We start from the raw sequence: 18,483 nt of genomic DNA on the forward strand, positions 1-18,483 counted from the left end.
GTCAGTGCAGAACTTTTTGGCTGCATTAAAATTGGTTATAGTTACACATTGCCATTTCCTGGTGTGGTGTTTCAGCTTCGCCCCGGATGGCTGAATATTTTTTGGATGCTTTGAACAAGCTTGAAGACAATAACAAGTATTTGGTTTCACCTCTAGTCAAGCAAATGTTTATCAACTCTGAAAGTCCTATGAAAAATCATTATAGTGAATTGAATGGTCAGACTGTAGAAAGCCATTAACAAAAGCTTCATATGATCAACATTAACAAATGGCTGTGGACACTCTCCAGATATAACTACTAAAATATTATTTGTTTTTGGTACTAAGCCACTTGGACACTATAAAACACAGAAATAAGCAGCAAAAGTTGACCTTAGAGATCTGGTTATTGCACTTTTCTATTTGATCAAAAACTCAAAACGAGGCTGTGTGTATCTTTGACTTTCATCTATTTGGAGCTATCAGCAGGTAAGAGCAGATGAGACACCAGTGAGCACAGAAATACATGTGGAAATTGCAGTTATTTTGACTACAGTTATCAATGTTTTGTAATCTCCTCTGCTTGCAGTGTATGGGTTACAACGTTTCACCTGCTGGAGTGTAAACCCTGCCACCTGCACCAGCTATGACTTTCCCCCATGATCAAGACTGCTGTTCAACCCCTGATAAGTTGGTAAGGTGAATTTACATTAACAGACCATAACATTTTATTTGTTAGGTAAAAAGTATGTGTTTAAGAGGTAAAACCTTTGTGTAACAATGATTCCTTGTTTTTACAGAGGTAGTAATAATTTAACTTACTTACTTTCTCTGTTTAATTGTACTTTGTTTTATCTTACTGTATCTGCTTTGTATTATCTCACCTTGACTGTTTTACAGATCAAGTGTCTTCTTCTTTTTGTCATGTATGAGGCATGCCCCTCTGTTTAAAACTCTACATTGTGAAGCCCATAAGCTTACACTTTTGTATTAAATGTGTTATACGAATACCTGTGGGTTTTACATAGCTGTGTGGTTCTAATCTTTCTAGATAATGTTTACAGTTGAATTAATAAAACATATCACAGCCTTTGCAAGTCGTATGATCACAATGTCTAATCTGTTCTATATCTCCTGTCACACATTTAATATTAAAATGATGGAACATTTTTCCGTCTGTTTCTGCAGTTGCTGAAAATCTGATAACTAAGTGATGCATGAGGAGTGATATGTGCAACAGAGCTTAACATTCTCACTTCTACTGTCTTTTCATTGAAAAATCTGAATTTTCTGCGAAACCAGTGCAGAAGTGTAGATGGTTTTGATGTTCAGAAAAATATTTGGGAATCTTTGAGAGATGCCTGCACAAAAAGAAAACCTGGTGGGCATAACTACTTGTATTCAATACTTACTTGCAGATGTCACAGATCATATAAGTTCAGATGTCACATATATCAGATAACAAATAGTTTTACATAGTTCATTTTAATTTCTTTAAAAATACATTTGACCTGTTGATGACTTTTGCTCATATTGTATGTCACTGATTCTGCCACAGGTGTGACAGTAAGAAGCAAGCAAGGATGTCCTTTGGCCCATTACAAAAAATAAATTAATAAAACATAAACAAAGCAAAAAATAGTTCATACAGGAACATAATTCATATTGGAACTTTACTTTCAGGAGGAATGGGTGGGACCCTCAAAAACAGCTTGATTGGTAGGTGGTGCATCATGTTGTGTGTAGTTGATAAAAGCAGGCAGTAGAGGGCAGTGTAGGAGAAATTAGGATGTTTTGAAGACATTATCAGAAAGAAAATATAAAAAGCTGTTTCTGATGGTCCATGATGATGATGATGATGATGATGATGATGAGTCCTTTTTTATATGTGCACATTAGTAGTTTTTGTGTTTTACATCAGCATATCAACTTTAAATTATTATAAAAAATGTTGTTTGTTGCATTGTATCACATGTCATATGTGTATGAATGACTTATTTCAAAAGCATTGATGATCTTTGACAATTCACAAGTTGTTATGCAAGATGTGAGGTTATTTTTTGTGGCCCATATGATTCCAGTATTAACACCTTCAACTTTATTTCATGGATGTATTAGGGATCAGTTTATCAGAGTGTACAAACTGTCAGGGGTCATATTTGGATTGGATCATATGATGCAATGATACATTTATTTTGAAAAATAAGTCATTGCAGAGAAATCCCAGAGTGACCTGCTGTGCACTGAAAGTGCAGAATCCAGGTCACACCAAGCAGAGTATAAGATCTGATGTCTATTCAAAGAGGTTTGTAACACACTACATGTATATAAACTTTGGGTCCTCTGTTCAGACAGTCTTGAAATGAAATGCTGTCTGCTGAATTAAACGTAGAACAAATCATCTGAACCATTATACAGTCACTCCAGTTTAACAATACAGCTTCTCTATGGCTGTATGCAAACTGCATTCACCACAGTTCACAGCACTCATGGAAGTCAATGATTACAGTATTTCTCAATTGCTAAAACACATTTCTTGACATCCACCATGCTTTTCTCAACACTATAAGCACAAAACCCAATTTTCAAACTACATTTACCAAACCTCTGACTCTTCCTGCAAAACCAAACAACGTTGTCAGATCATACCCAAAGTCAATCAAAATTAAAACAATACTAAGCAGTCATTACACACTACAAAAAAAAACAATGCTCAGGACATGAAGCTTTAGAAATAATGTTTATTGTTCACAGTAGGCTAAAAAAAAATCCTCTTTGAATTTAGCAGCTGTATACAATAACAATAAAAACAAATATAAACGAGAACAACATGGTTTATTTCATCAGAAGTTACTGTTCTTTGTCTTTAACGATTTTGCTCCCCTCCTCTTCCTCCTCGACCACCTCTTACACACTCTGCCTCTCAAATTATTTCTGTCCATATGTACAACCTTCAACAACTAGTGCGCTCTGAACTGGCTTATATTGGTTTCCTCACATCATTAGCCACAAGTGTGATCAGTTTTGAGTGGTTGTGTTGAAGCTGTGACTCCTGTGCTTCCAATGTATGTAACTATTGATACCTGTGCTTTCCATTATGCAACACAAGTGCATCACAGTGCAACATGTGTTTTAGTGAGTGAGAATGTGTTTGCAAGTTGTGTCTAACAGGTGAAAAGTGCTTATGGTTTTGCCAAAAGAGTGACTGATTCAATACATGGGTTCAGGCCGCTAAGGAATCTGGTTCAGACAATAGGGTTTAGTGTTTTAGCAATTGAGAAATACCGTACTATTGCAATGCACTGTTGTCCTTAAATTGAGCAGGACCAAACTGATGTATGCAGGAATAGTTTGTGTAACTCCTGCAAACTCTCTTATGACATTGCAGTACATCACAGCTATATTGCAGGTTATAAATCCGAACACACTGACATATCTTACATGTATATCACACATGAAGAGTTTAAACAGTGTACTGTATTTAATTGGCTGTGATATATTTACCCTAGGGTCAGTTGCAGATGTTTATTTGTGAAGTAGCATGATTTAGTACTCTCCAAAGAGGCATAACAGCACTTCTAAGCTCACATTCAAACTTGAAGCTTAATGTTGAGCAATGTGGAGCATGTGTTGAAAGAATAAGTGTGCCTTTGTGTGAAAGTTGCTCAAACTTCAAACTTTTGCCAAGGTGTCAGGGAAAAGGATCCTGGTGCCTGATTTTTCTGGCTGAACTTACCATGACATGAAGTAATCCCTGCTTTGATGGATGTGCTCTAAAGATTATAAAAGCTTGTCTGTTTGCAAATCCTTACAAGCTTGTAGATGGCTAAAAGTAGTACCATTAGAGCCACTTATTGATGATTCACTGCTGATACAATAGACTCATTTGTAATTCAACTGATATTCAGAAACCATTCTTCTAGATTCTAGACACACATATTAATATAATTCATTAACCATTTCTGTCTCCACCAATCAAATCTACTACTATATTACTAGCATTGAGTTATGATAAAGATCCTATGTTCTTGTGTATATTTAACTTTGAAAGTTATGACAACATTTCAATCTTCTAAGTTTAATTCTCCAAAATATGTTAATCCAAAGGCAAAATTCAAAGATATGAATGCCTTTTTGACAGTGAGACATTGTGCAGATTCCTCTCCTACACGCTAAGCTGCAAAATAAAATGTGTTACATTTAAATGCAAAAAACTACTAGCATCCTGTTGCAACCATAAACTATATATATCATTTACAGTCTATGGCTGCAACACAATTCAAATAGTTAATTCCAATGTAAAGTCCGCCACCGACAAGGCAAAAAGCCAATCATAGTTTGGGATTTTGGGGTGGCTCCTGGGGTGGCCAATCAGATTTCAAGGGGATCCCATGCAATCTCTAACCCCCTCTCTGGACACACCCCTGTTCTGTTCACAGTCACATCTCATGCCTAAAGACTTGTGACTCTTTCATCCCAACAAGTGACAGCCTTATTACCAGTCGACGATCAGAGAACACTAAAGACTGCTGTGCCCACTTTCACAAAACAAATAATCAGACCTTATCCCTTTCGATGGCATCCAAAGTGTGTTCCATCGTCTAATGAAGACTGAAAACTGCAACACATCGAGCGAAAAAAAGACATCCGCTGGTTAATTGAATCATCATGGCTGAGCAGGTTTGAGATTAATTCCACGTAAGGAGAAGATCAAAAGCAAGCCAGTTGAAGGGATGTCGAGGGGGATAAGAGCACTGAGGCTTGTGGGATAATCCCATTAAAGAGCTGCACATTTATTCACACCGAGGATCCACAAATGTACAGTATGAAGAAGATTAGGGCTAAACAGTCAGAGATAGAGAGAGGGGTCCCAGTCAAACCTATTTTAGAACATCATAATGTGTTTTTCTGAGCTCTCAGTATTCAGACTTTAATTATGATCTTGAGCAATAATCAGCCACTATGAAAGCTGCTTCAGAGTTTGCCTCTGGAACAGATTGGATTATAAATATATGGATTATAAATAAGAGAAATGCATGAGTCAGTGCTTAATGCTGATTGCCAAGGACATATTTATACACTGGATTAAACATACACATTCAACTTGTACATGTACAAACATGTCTTATTACTGGGTTCATCAATGACATCATCGTTGATCATAATGCAAGCATTAGCTCCAACATTAGATTTGTCTTTGTCTTTATTTTAAAGTGTGGGTTTCCTTCCCTGGATCAAAAGGTAAGTTAGCAGCTTTATGAGGCTGTTCTTGGTGGTTTGAGCTGCATGCTAACCATGGTGTTACTGTAACATAGTGAAGTTTGTAGGATTTAACCACATTGATGCAACTAATCTCCTCGCACCAGGGACAAAGTAATGCCAAAAATGTAATCTACTGCCTGTTTGATAAGCATTTAAAACCCAGAACCAAACAAGGACATCATGTATTGCATTTACTGCTGGACTAGTCTACAAACATGACCCCTTTTCCTGTTGGTAAAAAGTAATGAAGTTAAATGAGTAAAATGGATGAATCCTGCTGTGGTATACGAGTAAAACCAAGTAAAGATATTGAAATAGAAAGAGACTCATAAATACAGAGTAAATAAGAAATCAGGACATTCAAATAGATGCTTTATCATGCAAGTCATATTTATTTTTAAGTTGTCAGGGCCATATAAACAGGAGAAACAGCTGATGTGTAAAACCTCTTGATATAAACCAAGATCAGTAGATAGAAGGTTTGATATTAATACTCCTGCCAAGAAAAATAATGCATCACAAGTTTTCTTGACAAACTGCTAAAAAGAAAACATTTAAATCCATCCTCATCAACAGTTCTTCACATAAATATACTCTGATCAAAGCTTACATAATTAAACACTAGATCAAATATTTGGAAAAAAACAATACAAAATATTTGATTACGCTATTTGTCAAACTGGTGTATTTACAGCGAGATGGATAACATGATAGTGTGTGTGCATGTGTGTGAGTCTGACTCAGTGTGTGATCTCAGTCCATAGTGCAGAAGTTATTCAGGCTGTTCTCTGGGGTCTTGGGCAGCTCGTGCTGTTCCAGTAGTCGGTACTGGAAGGAAACATGGTTGATATAGTTCCCACTGGACACCAGCCTCACCACTGAGTTATCACAACCAATCTTCATCTGAGCTGGAGTGCCAAAGAGAAAAGAGATGCTGTACACAGGTACACATAAAGAGCATTTCTGTTTTATAGCCAGCTTTTGAAAGATTATTTTATTGATTTCTTTGGAGTTATCTTGAGTGCCATTTAAACCTGCTGTGGGGTCGTTGTCAGATGAGTGATTTGAATTGAAAGCAGCTTAAGGAGCCTTTTAAACATTTTCCATGCAAAAATGGGTCATACATTTGGAGTGGGTTGCTGGTTTGACATAAAAAAAAGGAGCAGACTTTTCTGTCAGAGGACACTACTTACACATGTACAAGACAAAATCAGCGCAGAGACACATCTTTCAGCTTTTACCACAGAGGGCGCCAGAATCAGAACAGCTTCTTCACAGGAGCTTGAATTTAACATGATACACAAATGTTTGCAATGTATTGCATTCAGTAGCAAACACATCCCATTTGCACCGTGAACTACTCTTCAGATGGCCATGTACTGACTCGTGACCACTGTTGTCTTGAGGTTGTAAAACATTGCTCACATCAGCATACAAGAACTAATAGAACCTTGATATTTCTTTGTAATTCTAAAAGGCAAGAAGCAAAGTAATTTCAATTTCAATGATTTCAAGAGATCAACAATGAAAAAAAAAAAAACTATGACATTTCTTATCTGCATTGTTTTATCTCAAATTTTGCAACATTTTTTGTATATATTTTAATAGCAATAGAAAAACGTGCTATTCAAAATTATTCTAAATTGTATTTTTTTTTTGGAAGGGATCTTTTGACCCCCCCTTAGAGTCCTGCGACCCCCAGGGAGTCCTGACCCCCACTTTTCGGAACCACTGCCTTAATATGCCACAACTAACTTGGATTTCCCTCATGTTTTCCCATCCGTGTTTTTATTGGTTTGGATTTCTGCTCCAGTTATGCCTGATTATTCTTTGACTCTCTTTTCTGCCCCTCAACTGCATTTTTTTTACCTTTTCACTTGTCGAACATCTATATTGTTTTCACATTTTCTTATATATCAAATACAAATGCCACACAGGTGCACCACTTACCGTATTCAACCTGCTCCATACTAGAAGTACTGTTATAATTGGCCTGACCGGAATCAGCCTGCATGGACATCTGTCTCTACAGGGGGGCCCAGAAGAGTCTGCAAGAGAAGACCGCGTATGGCCTTGCAGAAGCTTCTGGTCCCCAGACGACATCTGCTAATGGCACTTTTCTGATTGGAAACATATTCTGAGCAGCCCTCACCACAGCATGAGATACTTCTTTCTGTAAATTAGTGTTCAATAATATTTTGATCAAAATTTGATAGGAAATTAAAGTTGACGTTTTTGTCAGCACATATAGTGAGCTGTGTTCCATGATATCAGAAGACTGATATTTCCAATTTCTATATCGTCCTGATGTAAAGCTGATGTTAGAGTTAAATTCACAGATATTCACACAGGAGATAAACTGGATGAGGGTCTGAGACTCACCGAGCCCAGTGAGGGAGAAACAGAGGTCAGCGACAGGGAACATCTTAGAGGTGTCCACCCCATTCCCCCCCAGCAGCTCCACATAGTCACCTGACCCCGAACAGCCCGACCACACCTGTCTCTGTGAGGCATAATCAGCACAGTATTCTGATGAGTGAGGTTAATGAGGTTTGTATACAATATTTAATGTAAGTGGCACATGGAAATAACAATATAATGAAAAGATGTTCATGCAAAATAAAGCAATGAAAATGTAGTCATTTCTATTAGAGATGAAAGAATTGGGAAATTTTAGGTTTCAAAATGAAGGTTTCATATTATTTGTCAGCATTGAATGAGTTGATGAAAATAACAAAAAATGTAATACAGTTTATCTTTTAATTCAGAAAAACTTCTCTTAGAGTTCCGGAAGGAAGACTGGATAGTTATTAATAATGATGAGTTAAAAGAAAACACACTTGGAGATCCTATATTGATGCATTATTAGGTGGTGATTGGCTCATGAAAATCAGTTCATTGATCCCATTGATCACTCTCCTGCTCATCAAGTGAGTGGCCAAACAGTAGCCTACAAACCAGTCATTCATTTCTAATTACTTAAACATGAGTCTCTAATTTCTGCCCCTCAAGTGCTGACAAAATACCAAATAATACAGCATTAATTATTGTCTTAACATTCCTTTCTCTTTTTTGACTCTTAAACAAAAAAGTGTGTCAGACTGAGAAGTGCTTAAGGAACAATTGGTAATCCATTTCCTGAATCAGCCGTGTGCCGAAGGTTGTGTGATCCATTCCAGCTGGATTAATTCATTAATTTCCATTGGTGACTGTGATGCACTGTAATACGATCATTTTAGCTGCAATGAATACAAGATGTGTGAATTTGTGACAAATCTTGTGACAGAAACAGCTTTCCCAATGAAGTCTGGTCGGAACACGCGTAAACGTTGAATCAACACCTCGAAACAGGAGTTGAAAATAACTTACATTTTCTTTTTAGTGGTGGACATTTATTTCTTTAGTTTGATTTTTCAGCAGACAATGCTCTGTGGGAAAGACAGCAGTCACTATTGTTTCTCAGTAATTCACGAGCCTGTCTTAATCCTCCTCTTAATGTAGATCCAAGTTTGTTTTCCAGAAACACATCAATATTCATAAGAGATAAATCTTCCTGTTGCAGAATCTTAAACCTGACATTATTTTGCTCCGAGAAATATTATTCATAATATGGGGCTAAAGCTGGCTCAAGATCACCTTCCCTGTTCATCCTGTTTTCTATCTTCTCTTCTATCACATAATCTTTAAATAAAGTAAGATTATACACAGACACAGAGTGCACCAAACTTCTCAAATCACCTATGAAGTTCTAACAACAGACTTTGGAAAACTCTCAAGTGTCCTGTAACAACACGCAGAAATGTCAGTTTGTTATATTTGGCCCTGTTCTTCCAGTTTTACATAATGTCAGTACCTGGCAGCCAGTGTAAGACCCGCTGCCAACATCTTCAGGAGTCATCGTGTTTTGTTCTGTCTTAAATCAACATTCTCTAACTAACAGGGTCTTGGATTTCATGTGGTGTTTCTTATTTCAAGTAAATAACTAGCTTTCAGCCATTTAAAGTATTTGAATACATTTCCACATTTTAAATATTGTTATGATTCAGTTTGCCTTTTGTTCTGTTTTTTGAGGTCGCATTTTAAATTCACATTTTGCAGCTGTGCAAGTATGATTTATGAGACATGAAATGTCCTCTGGTACGAGTTAAACTTTAACTATTAGTTGAAACTGGTTATAGTAGAGACAGAAGTCTTATTAGTATTACTCACCAAGACTGTCACTGTGTCTGATTTCTTCTTGCTGCTCAACTTTGTATACCAGGGCACCCAATATTATTTTTTAAATATGTTTGGAGTAGTAGTAGTAATAATAAATTCCTCTTTAGTTAGCAAAAACACATGACTGTATAGAGATATAATCTTTAAAATGCTAAATGTTTGCAATCAGAGCTGTCTTGTTTCAATATTCACTCTCTTTTTCTTCTATTTTGGGCTTCTCCAGTTCCTTAGAAAATATATCTGGTTCTTTTAAAGGCAAACACTGCCATAGACCATGTCTGTTTGCTGTTTGATGCTGGTTAGATCGTGTACATTGGATTTCAAGAACTGCAATGGGTAAAAGAAACTGTTATGTGAGAGCGATGACAGTGAGCTGTGGGTCTGAGATCACAAGCTGAAACTCTCAGAGAAGAGCAGCAGATTCAGGACCTCATTCTGTAAAGCTTAAGCACTATTCATTTGCATTGACATGACATTGGTTATTATAACAATATTAATTATAGGTGCTTCAATGTTTTGAATTGAGGTTTTTCTGCCCATCCATTTAAACATATTTAATACATCAAGTTATTTTGTTAGCCAAGTTATAACATTATTAAACACTACAGCTGGTTCCTGGAAATACACATGCTCCAAAGCAACTGTTCACAGACTCCTATTTCCCAAGTTGCATTATAATTGAAATACAAAGATAAATGTATCTAAAACAGAACAGCTGGTAACATGTTGACATAAACAAAGTAGGAAGGATGCAGGATAATGTTTGTATTGCTTTGCAACAGTCCTGTTGCCAACTCTGATAAGTTGCAGAGCTAGTTATGATAGGGATCATACCAGATCATTTCTTAAAAAAATACTTTTTAGTGCCTATCACTGTTTGCTACAACTGTCTTATGAGGCTCTGTTACACTTGAGGTTGTGCTGCTGTGCTGACTATTAGCACGGCTGTGTTTATTGCCCTGTCTTCTTGTGCATAAACCGTCACAGCCATGATAATATACAGAATAACAGCACTACCTACCGTGTGATATTGCTTAAATAACTGTAATAGGGAAACATTTCCGGAAATCTGTGACCTCTAATGCTCTGCTGTGCACATGAGGGTAGCTTATTGCGCAGCTCCGACATTACCTTCTTACAAACACACAGGCATTTTCACTTTGCCTCATGAGACGTTTTCCTGTAATTCTAATCAAGCTGTGTAGCACCTGTCGGAGCAGGAAACTGACGAGCAGAATCTCTCATAACACCAGTGTGGGTCTGCTTACTGTCTGCCAAACAGAACATTGATTTTGGACCACTCTTGACAACCCTGAATTATTTTCCATGATAATATTCAGAGGAATTCACTTCCTGTGTTTATCCAAAGACTACTTCTAAAATATCCAAGTGATGGAAAACATTGGCTTGTTTTTCAGTTATATTTTCATACCTTTATTTAGAAAGGACAGGACCGTGGAAAGAGTAGGAGACCAGGAGAGAGAGTGGGGTAATTACTTGCAGGAGAGGGGCTGCAGGCTGGAATTGAACCCAGGCTGCTTGTTATATGAGTATGCAACTTCACCACTGGGCAAAATCTGCACCCATATTAGCTTGTTTGTACAAGCCAAAAAATTTGAATTTCGTAAAAAAATATCTATTATGTTTCTTGCCAAGAGTCAGATCCGAAATTTGATACAATTCATACTGCACTTTATTAGACTTAATGCTGATAGTTCACATGCAACTGGTTCATAGGAGGAATGTGAGATGCTTCCTGCTGCACAATTAGTTTATTGTCAGTATGTCAATCTCAATCCTCCCAAAGTAATTTGAACCACTCCTTAAGTGAAAGTTAAAGTTATGTTCCAATTCAATTCAAGTTTTGCTGAATTTGTTTAAAATATCAAAGAACCTTTTAATTTAGCCTTTTGTCATAACTATTTCTAAATACAGACTTTCTATAAACCTGTGATTGTATGATGACGATGAAAATGGTCCAAATGACACAAGTACTACAACCCAACAATCAAACTGTAATTGTTACTTTATTCAACTTCAAATAACTTAAAGCAACCTGTATGGCCGCATCATTCCTTTAGGTTTTCATGTGTCTAGTTAGTTAGTTGAAAAAACACAAATGTGACATCCTGTTTGAAACTATGCCTAGTACTGTCTGATTGGCCATTTATTTGTCTAACAAGGGGAAGCAGAGTACCGCAGCAGCCTTTGTGAATTGCCAAAACAAATGGGATATTGGCAGCGTTTCAGAGGTCTTGAACAGCTTCTGCTTTGATTAAGGTTCATGCTTTGGTAAATGGAACTGGCTTTCGAGGAGGCTGACTGACTGTAATAGTGAGCTGAAACATTACTGGATTTACAATTCTCCTTCTCCAAAACAGTGTGTCAAATACACTTAGTTTAGGGCTAAGATGATCAAACTGGGGGTCACTGTCTCTTTAAAGTAATATCATTCTGTCACAGTGCAACATTTCTTTGTTAATGTAAGGAAGAATTGAATTAGAGCAGGAGAGATGTCTTCTTTTCTCAGAAAACAGGATGTCCCAGTGTCTCACCTGTGGGTTGAGCTCATTGCTTTTGGCCTGCCCCAGGCTCAGCTCCGTCAGTCGGATCTCCACTGGGTAGATGATGGAGAAGCTGCAGTTCCTGCGCTGGTGTGGCATCACCATGGTGAAGCTGCCCTCTGGACTCTGGGACATGATGTTACAGGCTTTACACACACACACACACACACACACACACACACACACACACACACACACACACACACACACACACACACACACAGACACAGAATCAGACACACACACACACACACACACGCAGGCACACACACAAACACAGAAGGAAGAGGTTTGAAATTAACAGTTCCCCATCAGCAGAGAAACTCATTACTGACACCTCATGTCACAAATTGGACATAATCAAGGCTGACTGCAGGGAGGGGACACAATTAGGCCTGAGCATGGAAATTCAATCCCAGTTTTGATGACAGAGATAAGAAAATAATGAAATTTGAATTGATAACAGTATGGTAGACGCGACAGGCACCAACAGGAGTCGGAACACTTCAGTCCTGCGGGCATGTTGTTCATTTGGATACATTTTCGTGGAAAAAAAGCATCCTGATCCAAGCTGAGGAGAGGATTTATATCATGCAGTGTTCTTTGTTTTGCAAGTTTTACAAAATTTCAAGAGTGGATTTTTGACTTCTAATTATTGCAAACAGTAGATGTGTATCATTTTCCTTGCAGAGCAGAAAGAATATAAATAAATCTGTTTTTTTCAAAACTGCCAATCACAGAAAGATATTGTACTCTATCTTGTCTTAATCCTGTGAAATAGCAGTTTATTATTTGGTAAGAAATCTAAACTTTATCAGGAACACAACATGTTTTCCGTTTGCTTGTTTAGGCATGTATCATAGTACAGAGATTTGCATTTGTTTGTGTAGTCTGAATAAAACAGCTAGCAGCTGCAGCAAATAGTAAATATTTGCATAAACCTCACACACTATCCTGAGATTTATGTTGTTGTTTTAGTCAAACCTCCTTTTTTTGTGTGCTGATGCCTTTTCCTTGTCCATCTTTGTCTAACAGCAACACTGGGATTGTTGTGTTTCTTGACACAGTGTTAAAATCGTCTTTGTCAAGCAGCAGGATAACAGGTGCATCCCTCTCATACAATCTCAACCTGTCGCTCTCGGCCTTTATGAATGCTCCTCCAAGCGCAAATGACCAGGAAAAACACAGATGCATGCACACAGGTCTGGTGCTCACTCTAATCTGATTTATAATCCAGACCTCAACTATATTTCTTTCTTTCTTTCCACTTTGCTGTTACATTTTTGTAGCACTCAAGTAACAAGGACATTCAACAGGACTCACGGAAGGGGTTGTGTAACTTTTTGACAGTGAGGGTGAAGCCTCTGTCAGCGTTGTGAATGCGGAAAAAGACCATGGCAACGTTCTGTGAGGAGTGGCTGGAGGCTCCTTGTCCTGTGGAGGAGCAGTAGTCTGTGTAGCGCTGGTGCAGAGGGAGTGGGTGGTCCTGCCTGCTGGGGAACTTCTCCCCTTTCAGCACCCAGCCGTCAAACATCTGGAGGACAAAGATACAGGATATGGAGTAAAGCATGCAAGCTTTTCATCTTTAAAATATACAATGAAAACACGGAAGAGGTTCTTCATTTATTCAGCCATGATTTCACCTGCACAATATTCACATTTAACTGCATATTTGTCCTATTTCTTGAAGGGAAATATCAGTAAAGTGTTAAACATAATCCACTAAGACACAAACAAGGTATTGAGTAAACATCACTGGTACTATTTAAAGGTTGAATAGTAGCAAGTAGCAGCTGATAAGCTGGATGGTAGCTGACTATTTTTTTTTTAAAGTTACATTTTTTGCCTTTTTGCCTTTATTGTATAGGACAGCTTAAGAGAGACAGGAAATGTGGGGAGTAGAGAGCAGGGGAAGACATGCAGGAAATGGTCAACCGGGAATCGAACCGGGTACCCCTGCAACGAGGACTGTAGATCTCTGTATGTGGGGCACGTAAAACAAAACAATATTATAATCTCTCCAAGACGAGTTTGCCTTTTTAAGTCAGCATTTCCATGACTTTCCTTTCAAAATAGGATCTTAGTATGGGGGCTTCACACTGATTTTCACTATCATGTGCTATATAATTTTATTATTTTTTATTAATATGATGTACGATTAGTTTGATATCATGAGCTGTCACGTAATATTCACTATCTGGTGCACGTAAGTTTTTTATTACTTGTCATGATTGCATCAAAGACAACTGCTTGAGTGCTTTTATACTGACTTATCTTATTGTACTGCTGCTCTTAATCTATAAGACACTGTCCTTTTTGAATTGAACATTTACACATTTCATATTTCACTTTTATTCATGCTCTGTTGTTTTGCACCTCACTCTGGAATCATTTGGCGCTAGAGTTTTCCTTGGGATTAAGTTCTATTGTTCACAGTAGCCAATAGAGTTGAGTGTGGAACATTTTGACCAAACACAGTGACTGATAACTGGCTCTAAGACTCAGTGTTTTGTGAGGAAAAACAGAGCAATGAGAGAAAGCGTTTCATTACATGCTAAATTAGATTATGCCCCTGAGTGCCGGATGATTCAACAACATTTCTGTTCTCCAGGATATGAGAAACTCTGAAACCCTTTTAAGATATCTACAGAGGGATGTTTATATGTGTTACTGATGGGCAAGATACTGGTGTATATGAGAAACCCAGGACAAGAAGTACATGATATAAAACAGAAAATGTTTAATTTCATGGGAACTTGAAGTGTCTTCTCTGAGGATATTAATTTAATATGATTTTCAGCACCATCAACACTGCTGCATTTGGCATCATTGTTAATTAAAACCATAATCCAATATGAATTTCTATAAGTAGCTTGTAAATTATATTAATAAAGATGGCATGTTTAATAATAAAACAAGAGCAAAGATATATGCTGTTTGGTTTGTTGAGCATCTTTTGAAAGGGCCGAACTGTGCAGGTCACACCTGTAACAACCCTGTAAACTGAGTTAATGTGATGAAGTTAACTTGTCCCTCTTTCTCGCCGCTATTCCTGTCCCCACTTTGGCCCACACGGCTCAAAACATGGATGTAACTGGCAGGCTTGGCTTCAGAACTAAAGCCTCCTCTTCCCACACTTGCTCAGGGTAATGTGACCAATGCAGAGAATATCCAGTTTGGTGTTTGGCCCTTAAACGCTGTTAACCCTGTTTTGCTCTATTTGAATCAACACCAGAAGATGAAATAGAATTCAGGGTTCAACTTCCTGTCTCCCACTTGCGGAGGGCGTTGATTGAGTGTGGGTGCTGTTTTCGGTGAGTGGAGCCAACCTTTATAAAGTCTCCGGCGCTGCAGTCGATGTTGACGTCAGACAGCTCCAGGCTGATGACCTCAGTGGGCTCAGCGATGACGAAAATGGCGCAGGCCAGCTCAGCTTGAGACGCCACGAAAGTGAACTGGCCCTCGGTGGCTAGCATGTCTAAACATCCTTAAAAACACAAAAATTTAACTTTTTTTAAAATTTTCAAAACACGTTCACTTTGACCACTGGACAAAAAGAAAACTTAATTTGTGCTGTCTGTTTTTAAAAATTTAACTACCACTATGTTTCAGTAGAAAACATTACATTAACATTACAATAATTTAAATATTACTTTTTTTCCGAAGAGAAAATGTTCACCAACAGGTTACTAAGAGAGTCTAGGTTTTTTTTTAAAAAAATTTAATTTTTTACGTATATACAAAAAGGGGTTAATGGCTGAAAAAAGGCTTATATTTTAAGTTTTTGATGAACAATGCAGGAGCAAAATTAGATTTAAAATTCAATAAGACGTCTTTACTTTTAATATTTCGGGGTCAATAACAGGTATTTTTTTTTTAGCACTGATAGACAAGGGGGTATAATACATGTTTATATTTCACAAGGGTTCGAAGTGTGTTGGTAATTAGATTTCATGGTCAAACAGCAGAAAAAGTCACTTGATGTTAATACATCACACATTTTATAAAATGTTGAATGTGGAGTTATCTTTCATGTTCATAAAGAGCAAAATTATCTTTAAGTTTTTAAAAAGCACTCTATGTTCTTTTCTTTAACACTTCTAACATGTCATTGTGTTATTATTAGGAGGAAATGGATGCAGGTGCAAGGTACATCGTTATGATCGATCAGCATATAGGACACGATTAATAAAGTGATTACGTACAGCTGCAATTAACTCTATGACATGTCAAAAGTTCATCATTTAAATCCTGTTAAGTGTTTACTTGTTGTTGGATGTATGCACAGTCAGCTGCTGAATAAATCCTTTCTTTACTGCAGCACTTACTGAGGGGTCGGCGGAAAACAAAGTCCTCTGATTCTCTCTTCTGTTCCAGACTGAGCAGAGAAAATAATCCGTCTGAAGCTTCGATGTCCTGAATGAAAACAACACAAAGATAAACGTCAAATGTTAGCTTCTGGCTGCACTCGCTAAAACTTTGACGACTCTAGGTTAACCTGCCTTAAACCGAAAGGAAAGTGGAATTATTGATTTACTAAGCAAACTCTCACCTCAATGTATCGGCTGAGTCCCGTCCGTGATGAGAGAGAGATGAGGAAGAGGAAGATCTGTGCGCGCAGAGACACGGACATGATGAAGAGCGTTTCTTGTTGCTTTCTGAAGCTGACGAGAATAACTGAGCTGCCTGAGAGCAGCCAGCTTATATAGCAGCACAGACACACAGGCAGGCCTACATGAGGGGGTCACTGAACACATAGAGAGGAGAAATCATGTGAAAATATGACATTCATACAGTATCAGGATACCAGTACACACTCAGCTGTGTAAGCTCATCATCAGCAAGTATGTTTGTTTTTTAGCAGGAATCCATGCGATAAGATCTGACTTATTGGATCAATCACTGTACAAACATAGGGTCTTACTGTATTACAGACAAATACATGATGCATTGTCTCTTATGTTATGACATTTAATGCTAGAAAAAAGTTATCTAACTTTCTATTAATTAGCTTATTCATTAAAAGTTGTAGTTTAAAATAGTCTTCTCCCTTACTTTAAAGCAAATGTAAATTCATGACATGTGCAACATATTTCATATCTGATCAATTATCATTACATGAAATGTGTTAATAACATTGACTGTACGTATATAGGAATATAGGCGACAGTCTATCGTCAGTATACATGTTACACTATGTAATACTTTTACATATTTATAGTTAGAGTTGCCTTTGCACATGTGGCCAGAAGAAGAATAAACCTAACTGGAAACTTCCACTATTCTTTACATTAGTGGTAACGGTACCTGAATTAATTAAACCTTACCTGTCCAACAAACTTGTTAAATAAGATACTCAAGTGACATTCACAGGCATTTCTGACTAAGGCACAGGTATCTGCTTGTTTAGTAAAGGACTAAAGGCTTAAGATACAGGAAAAAAACCAATTCAAACACTGACCTGTACCCTGCAGTGAGCTAGACTCAGTCCTCATTAGCAGGAGTATCATACCTGACCTTCATGACGATATGAGTCTGCAGTGTTCCTGAGTGAGGAGCCAATTTGGCTAAATCTTTCAGGTTTTTGCATCAAACCCCTGTGACCTCACCCTAACATCTACTGTATCTTTGCATCAGAGCAAATGGAAAAGCCTTCTTAAAAGTTTATCATAGTGCTTGTTTCCTCTTCTTCCTCTGTTGTAAACTTTCCTTGTGTATATGAATTGGACTTGGATATGGACTTCACTCTGCTTTATTCTTCAACTTCTGATTCACTCTAATAGTTATCTTCATGCCAGCCAGCAGCGGCAGATGGCTGTCCACCAACGAGTTTGGTTTTTATCAAGATTTCTTTTGTGAAAGGGAGGTTATTCTCGACACTGGATTAATGTTGCATCTCTGTGAATACTTAGCCAAGAGTAGACCTGCTCTGAATGTAAAGTGACACAAAATAATGTTTGCTATGATTTGGCCTTTTTATTAAAACTGACTGATTCATTGATCGACTGATGTGTAAGTCCAATCAGCAAACTCAAGGCAGGAGTCCAGCACTTGTAAACATTTTTTCTAGATGTGCATACCCTTCACTGTGTTCAATGGACAAACTCGATCATCACATTGATACCATTTTTCTATCCTTGTATTCAGTAGGGAAAACACGGTTACCAGTTTCTTGGTAGCACAAAAATATTTTCACATAAACAAACAAAACAAAAGATAGTTTTCCTAAAGTACTAAAGTTCGGCAGGTCTTTTACATAACTTTTAATGATGCTGTATGACTAATGAATTCAAACGGTGGTGTCTTTCCTTGCATGTTTGTGTTCAGATGAATTTATAATACCCAAACTTTGTTTCAGGCAATACTTTATCTCTATTCACAGATGCATCAACAGCCAAATACTTTTGATATGGGGGTGTCCCATCAGAGCATTGTAGTCCACTAAAGCTTGAGTAGACTT

General features: G+C 37.5%; 1 protein-coding gene across 1 annotated transcript; it reads right to left on the bottom strand.

Moving 5' to 3' along the window:
- Positions 1–5,613: 5,613 nt before the first annotated feature.
- LOC117819190 (corticotropin-releasing factor-binding protein-like) lies at positions 5,614–16,682 on the bottom strand. The gene is made up of 7 exons (XM_034692438.1): positions 16,576–16,682; positions 16,352–16,439; positions 15,353–15,510; positions 13,347–13,557; positions 12,015–12,169; positions 7,624–7,744; positions 5,614–6,149 (listed from the first exon to the last, which is right to left on the bottom strand). The coding sequence occupies exons 1-7, from the start codon at positions 16,654–16,656 to the stop codon at positions 5,995–5,997; spliced, it is 969 nt and encodes a 322-aa protein (XP_034548329.1). The 5' UTR covers positions 16,657–16,682; the 3' UTR covers positions 5,614–5,994.
- Between the last annotated feature and the right edge of the window lie 1,801 nt (positions 16,683–18,483).

The sequence above is a fragment of the Notolabrus celidotus genome, chromosome 9 (genome assembly GCF_009762535.1).
Source record: "Notolabrus celidotus isolate fNotCel1 chromosome 9, fNotCel1.pri, whole genome shotgun sequence".
Classification (NCBI taxonomy): Eukaryota; Metazoa; Chordata; class Actinopteri; order Labriformes; family Labridae; genus Notolabrus; species Notolabrus celidotus.

Coding starts and splice junctions, on each gene's coding strand:
- LOC117819190 (XM_034692438.1), bottom strand. CDS start 16,656: ATGTCCGTGTCTCTGCGCGCACAGATCTTCCTCTTCCTCATCTCTCTC. Junction 15,511..16,351: donor TGTTTTCCGCCGACCCCTCA/GTAAGTGCTGCA, acceptor TGTGTTTTTAAG/GATGTTTAGACATGCTAGCC. Junction 7,745..12,014: donor GCAATGAGCTCAACCCACAG/GTGAGACACTGG, acceptor TATGCCTCACAG/AGACAGGTGTGGTCGGGCTG.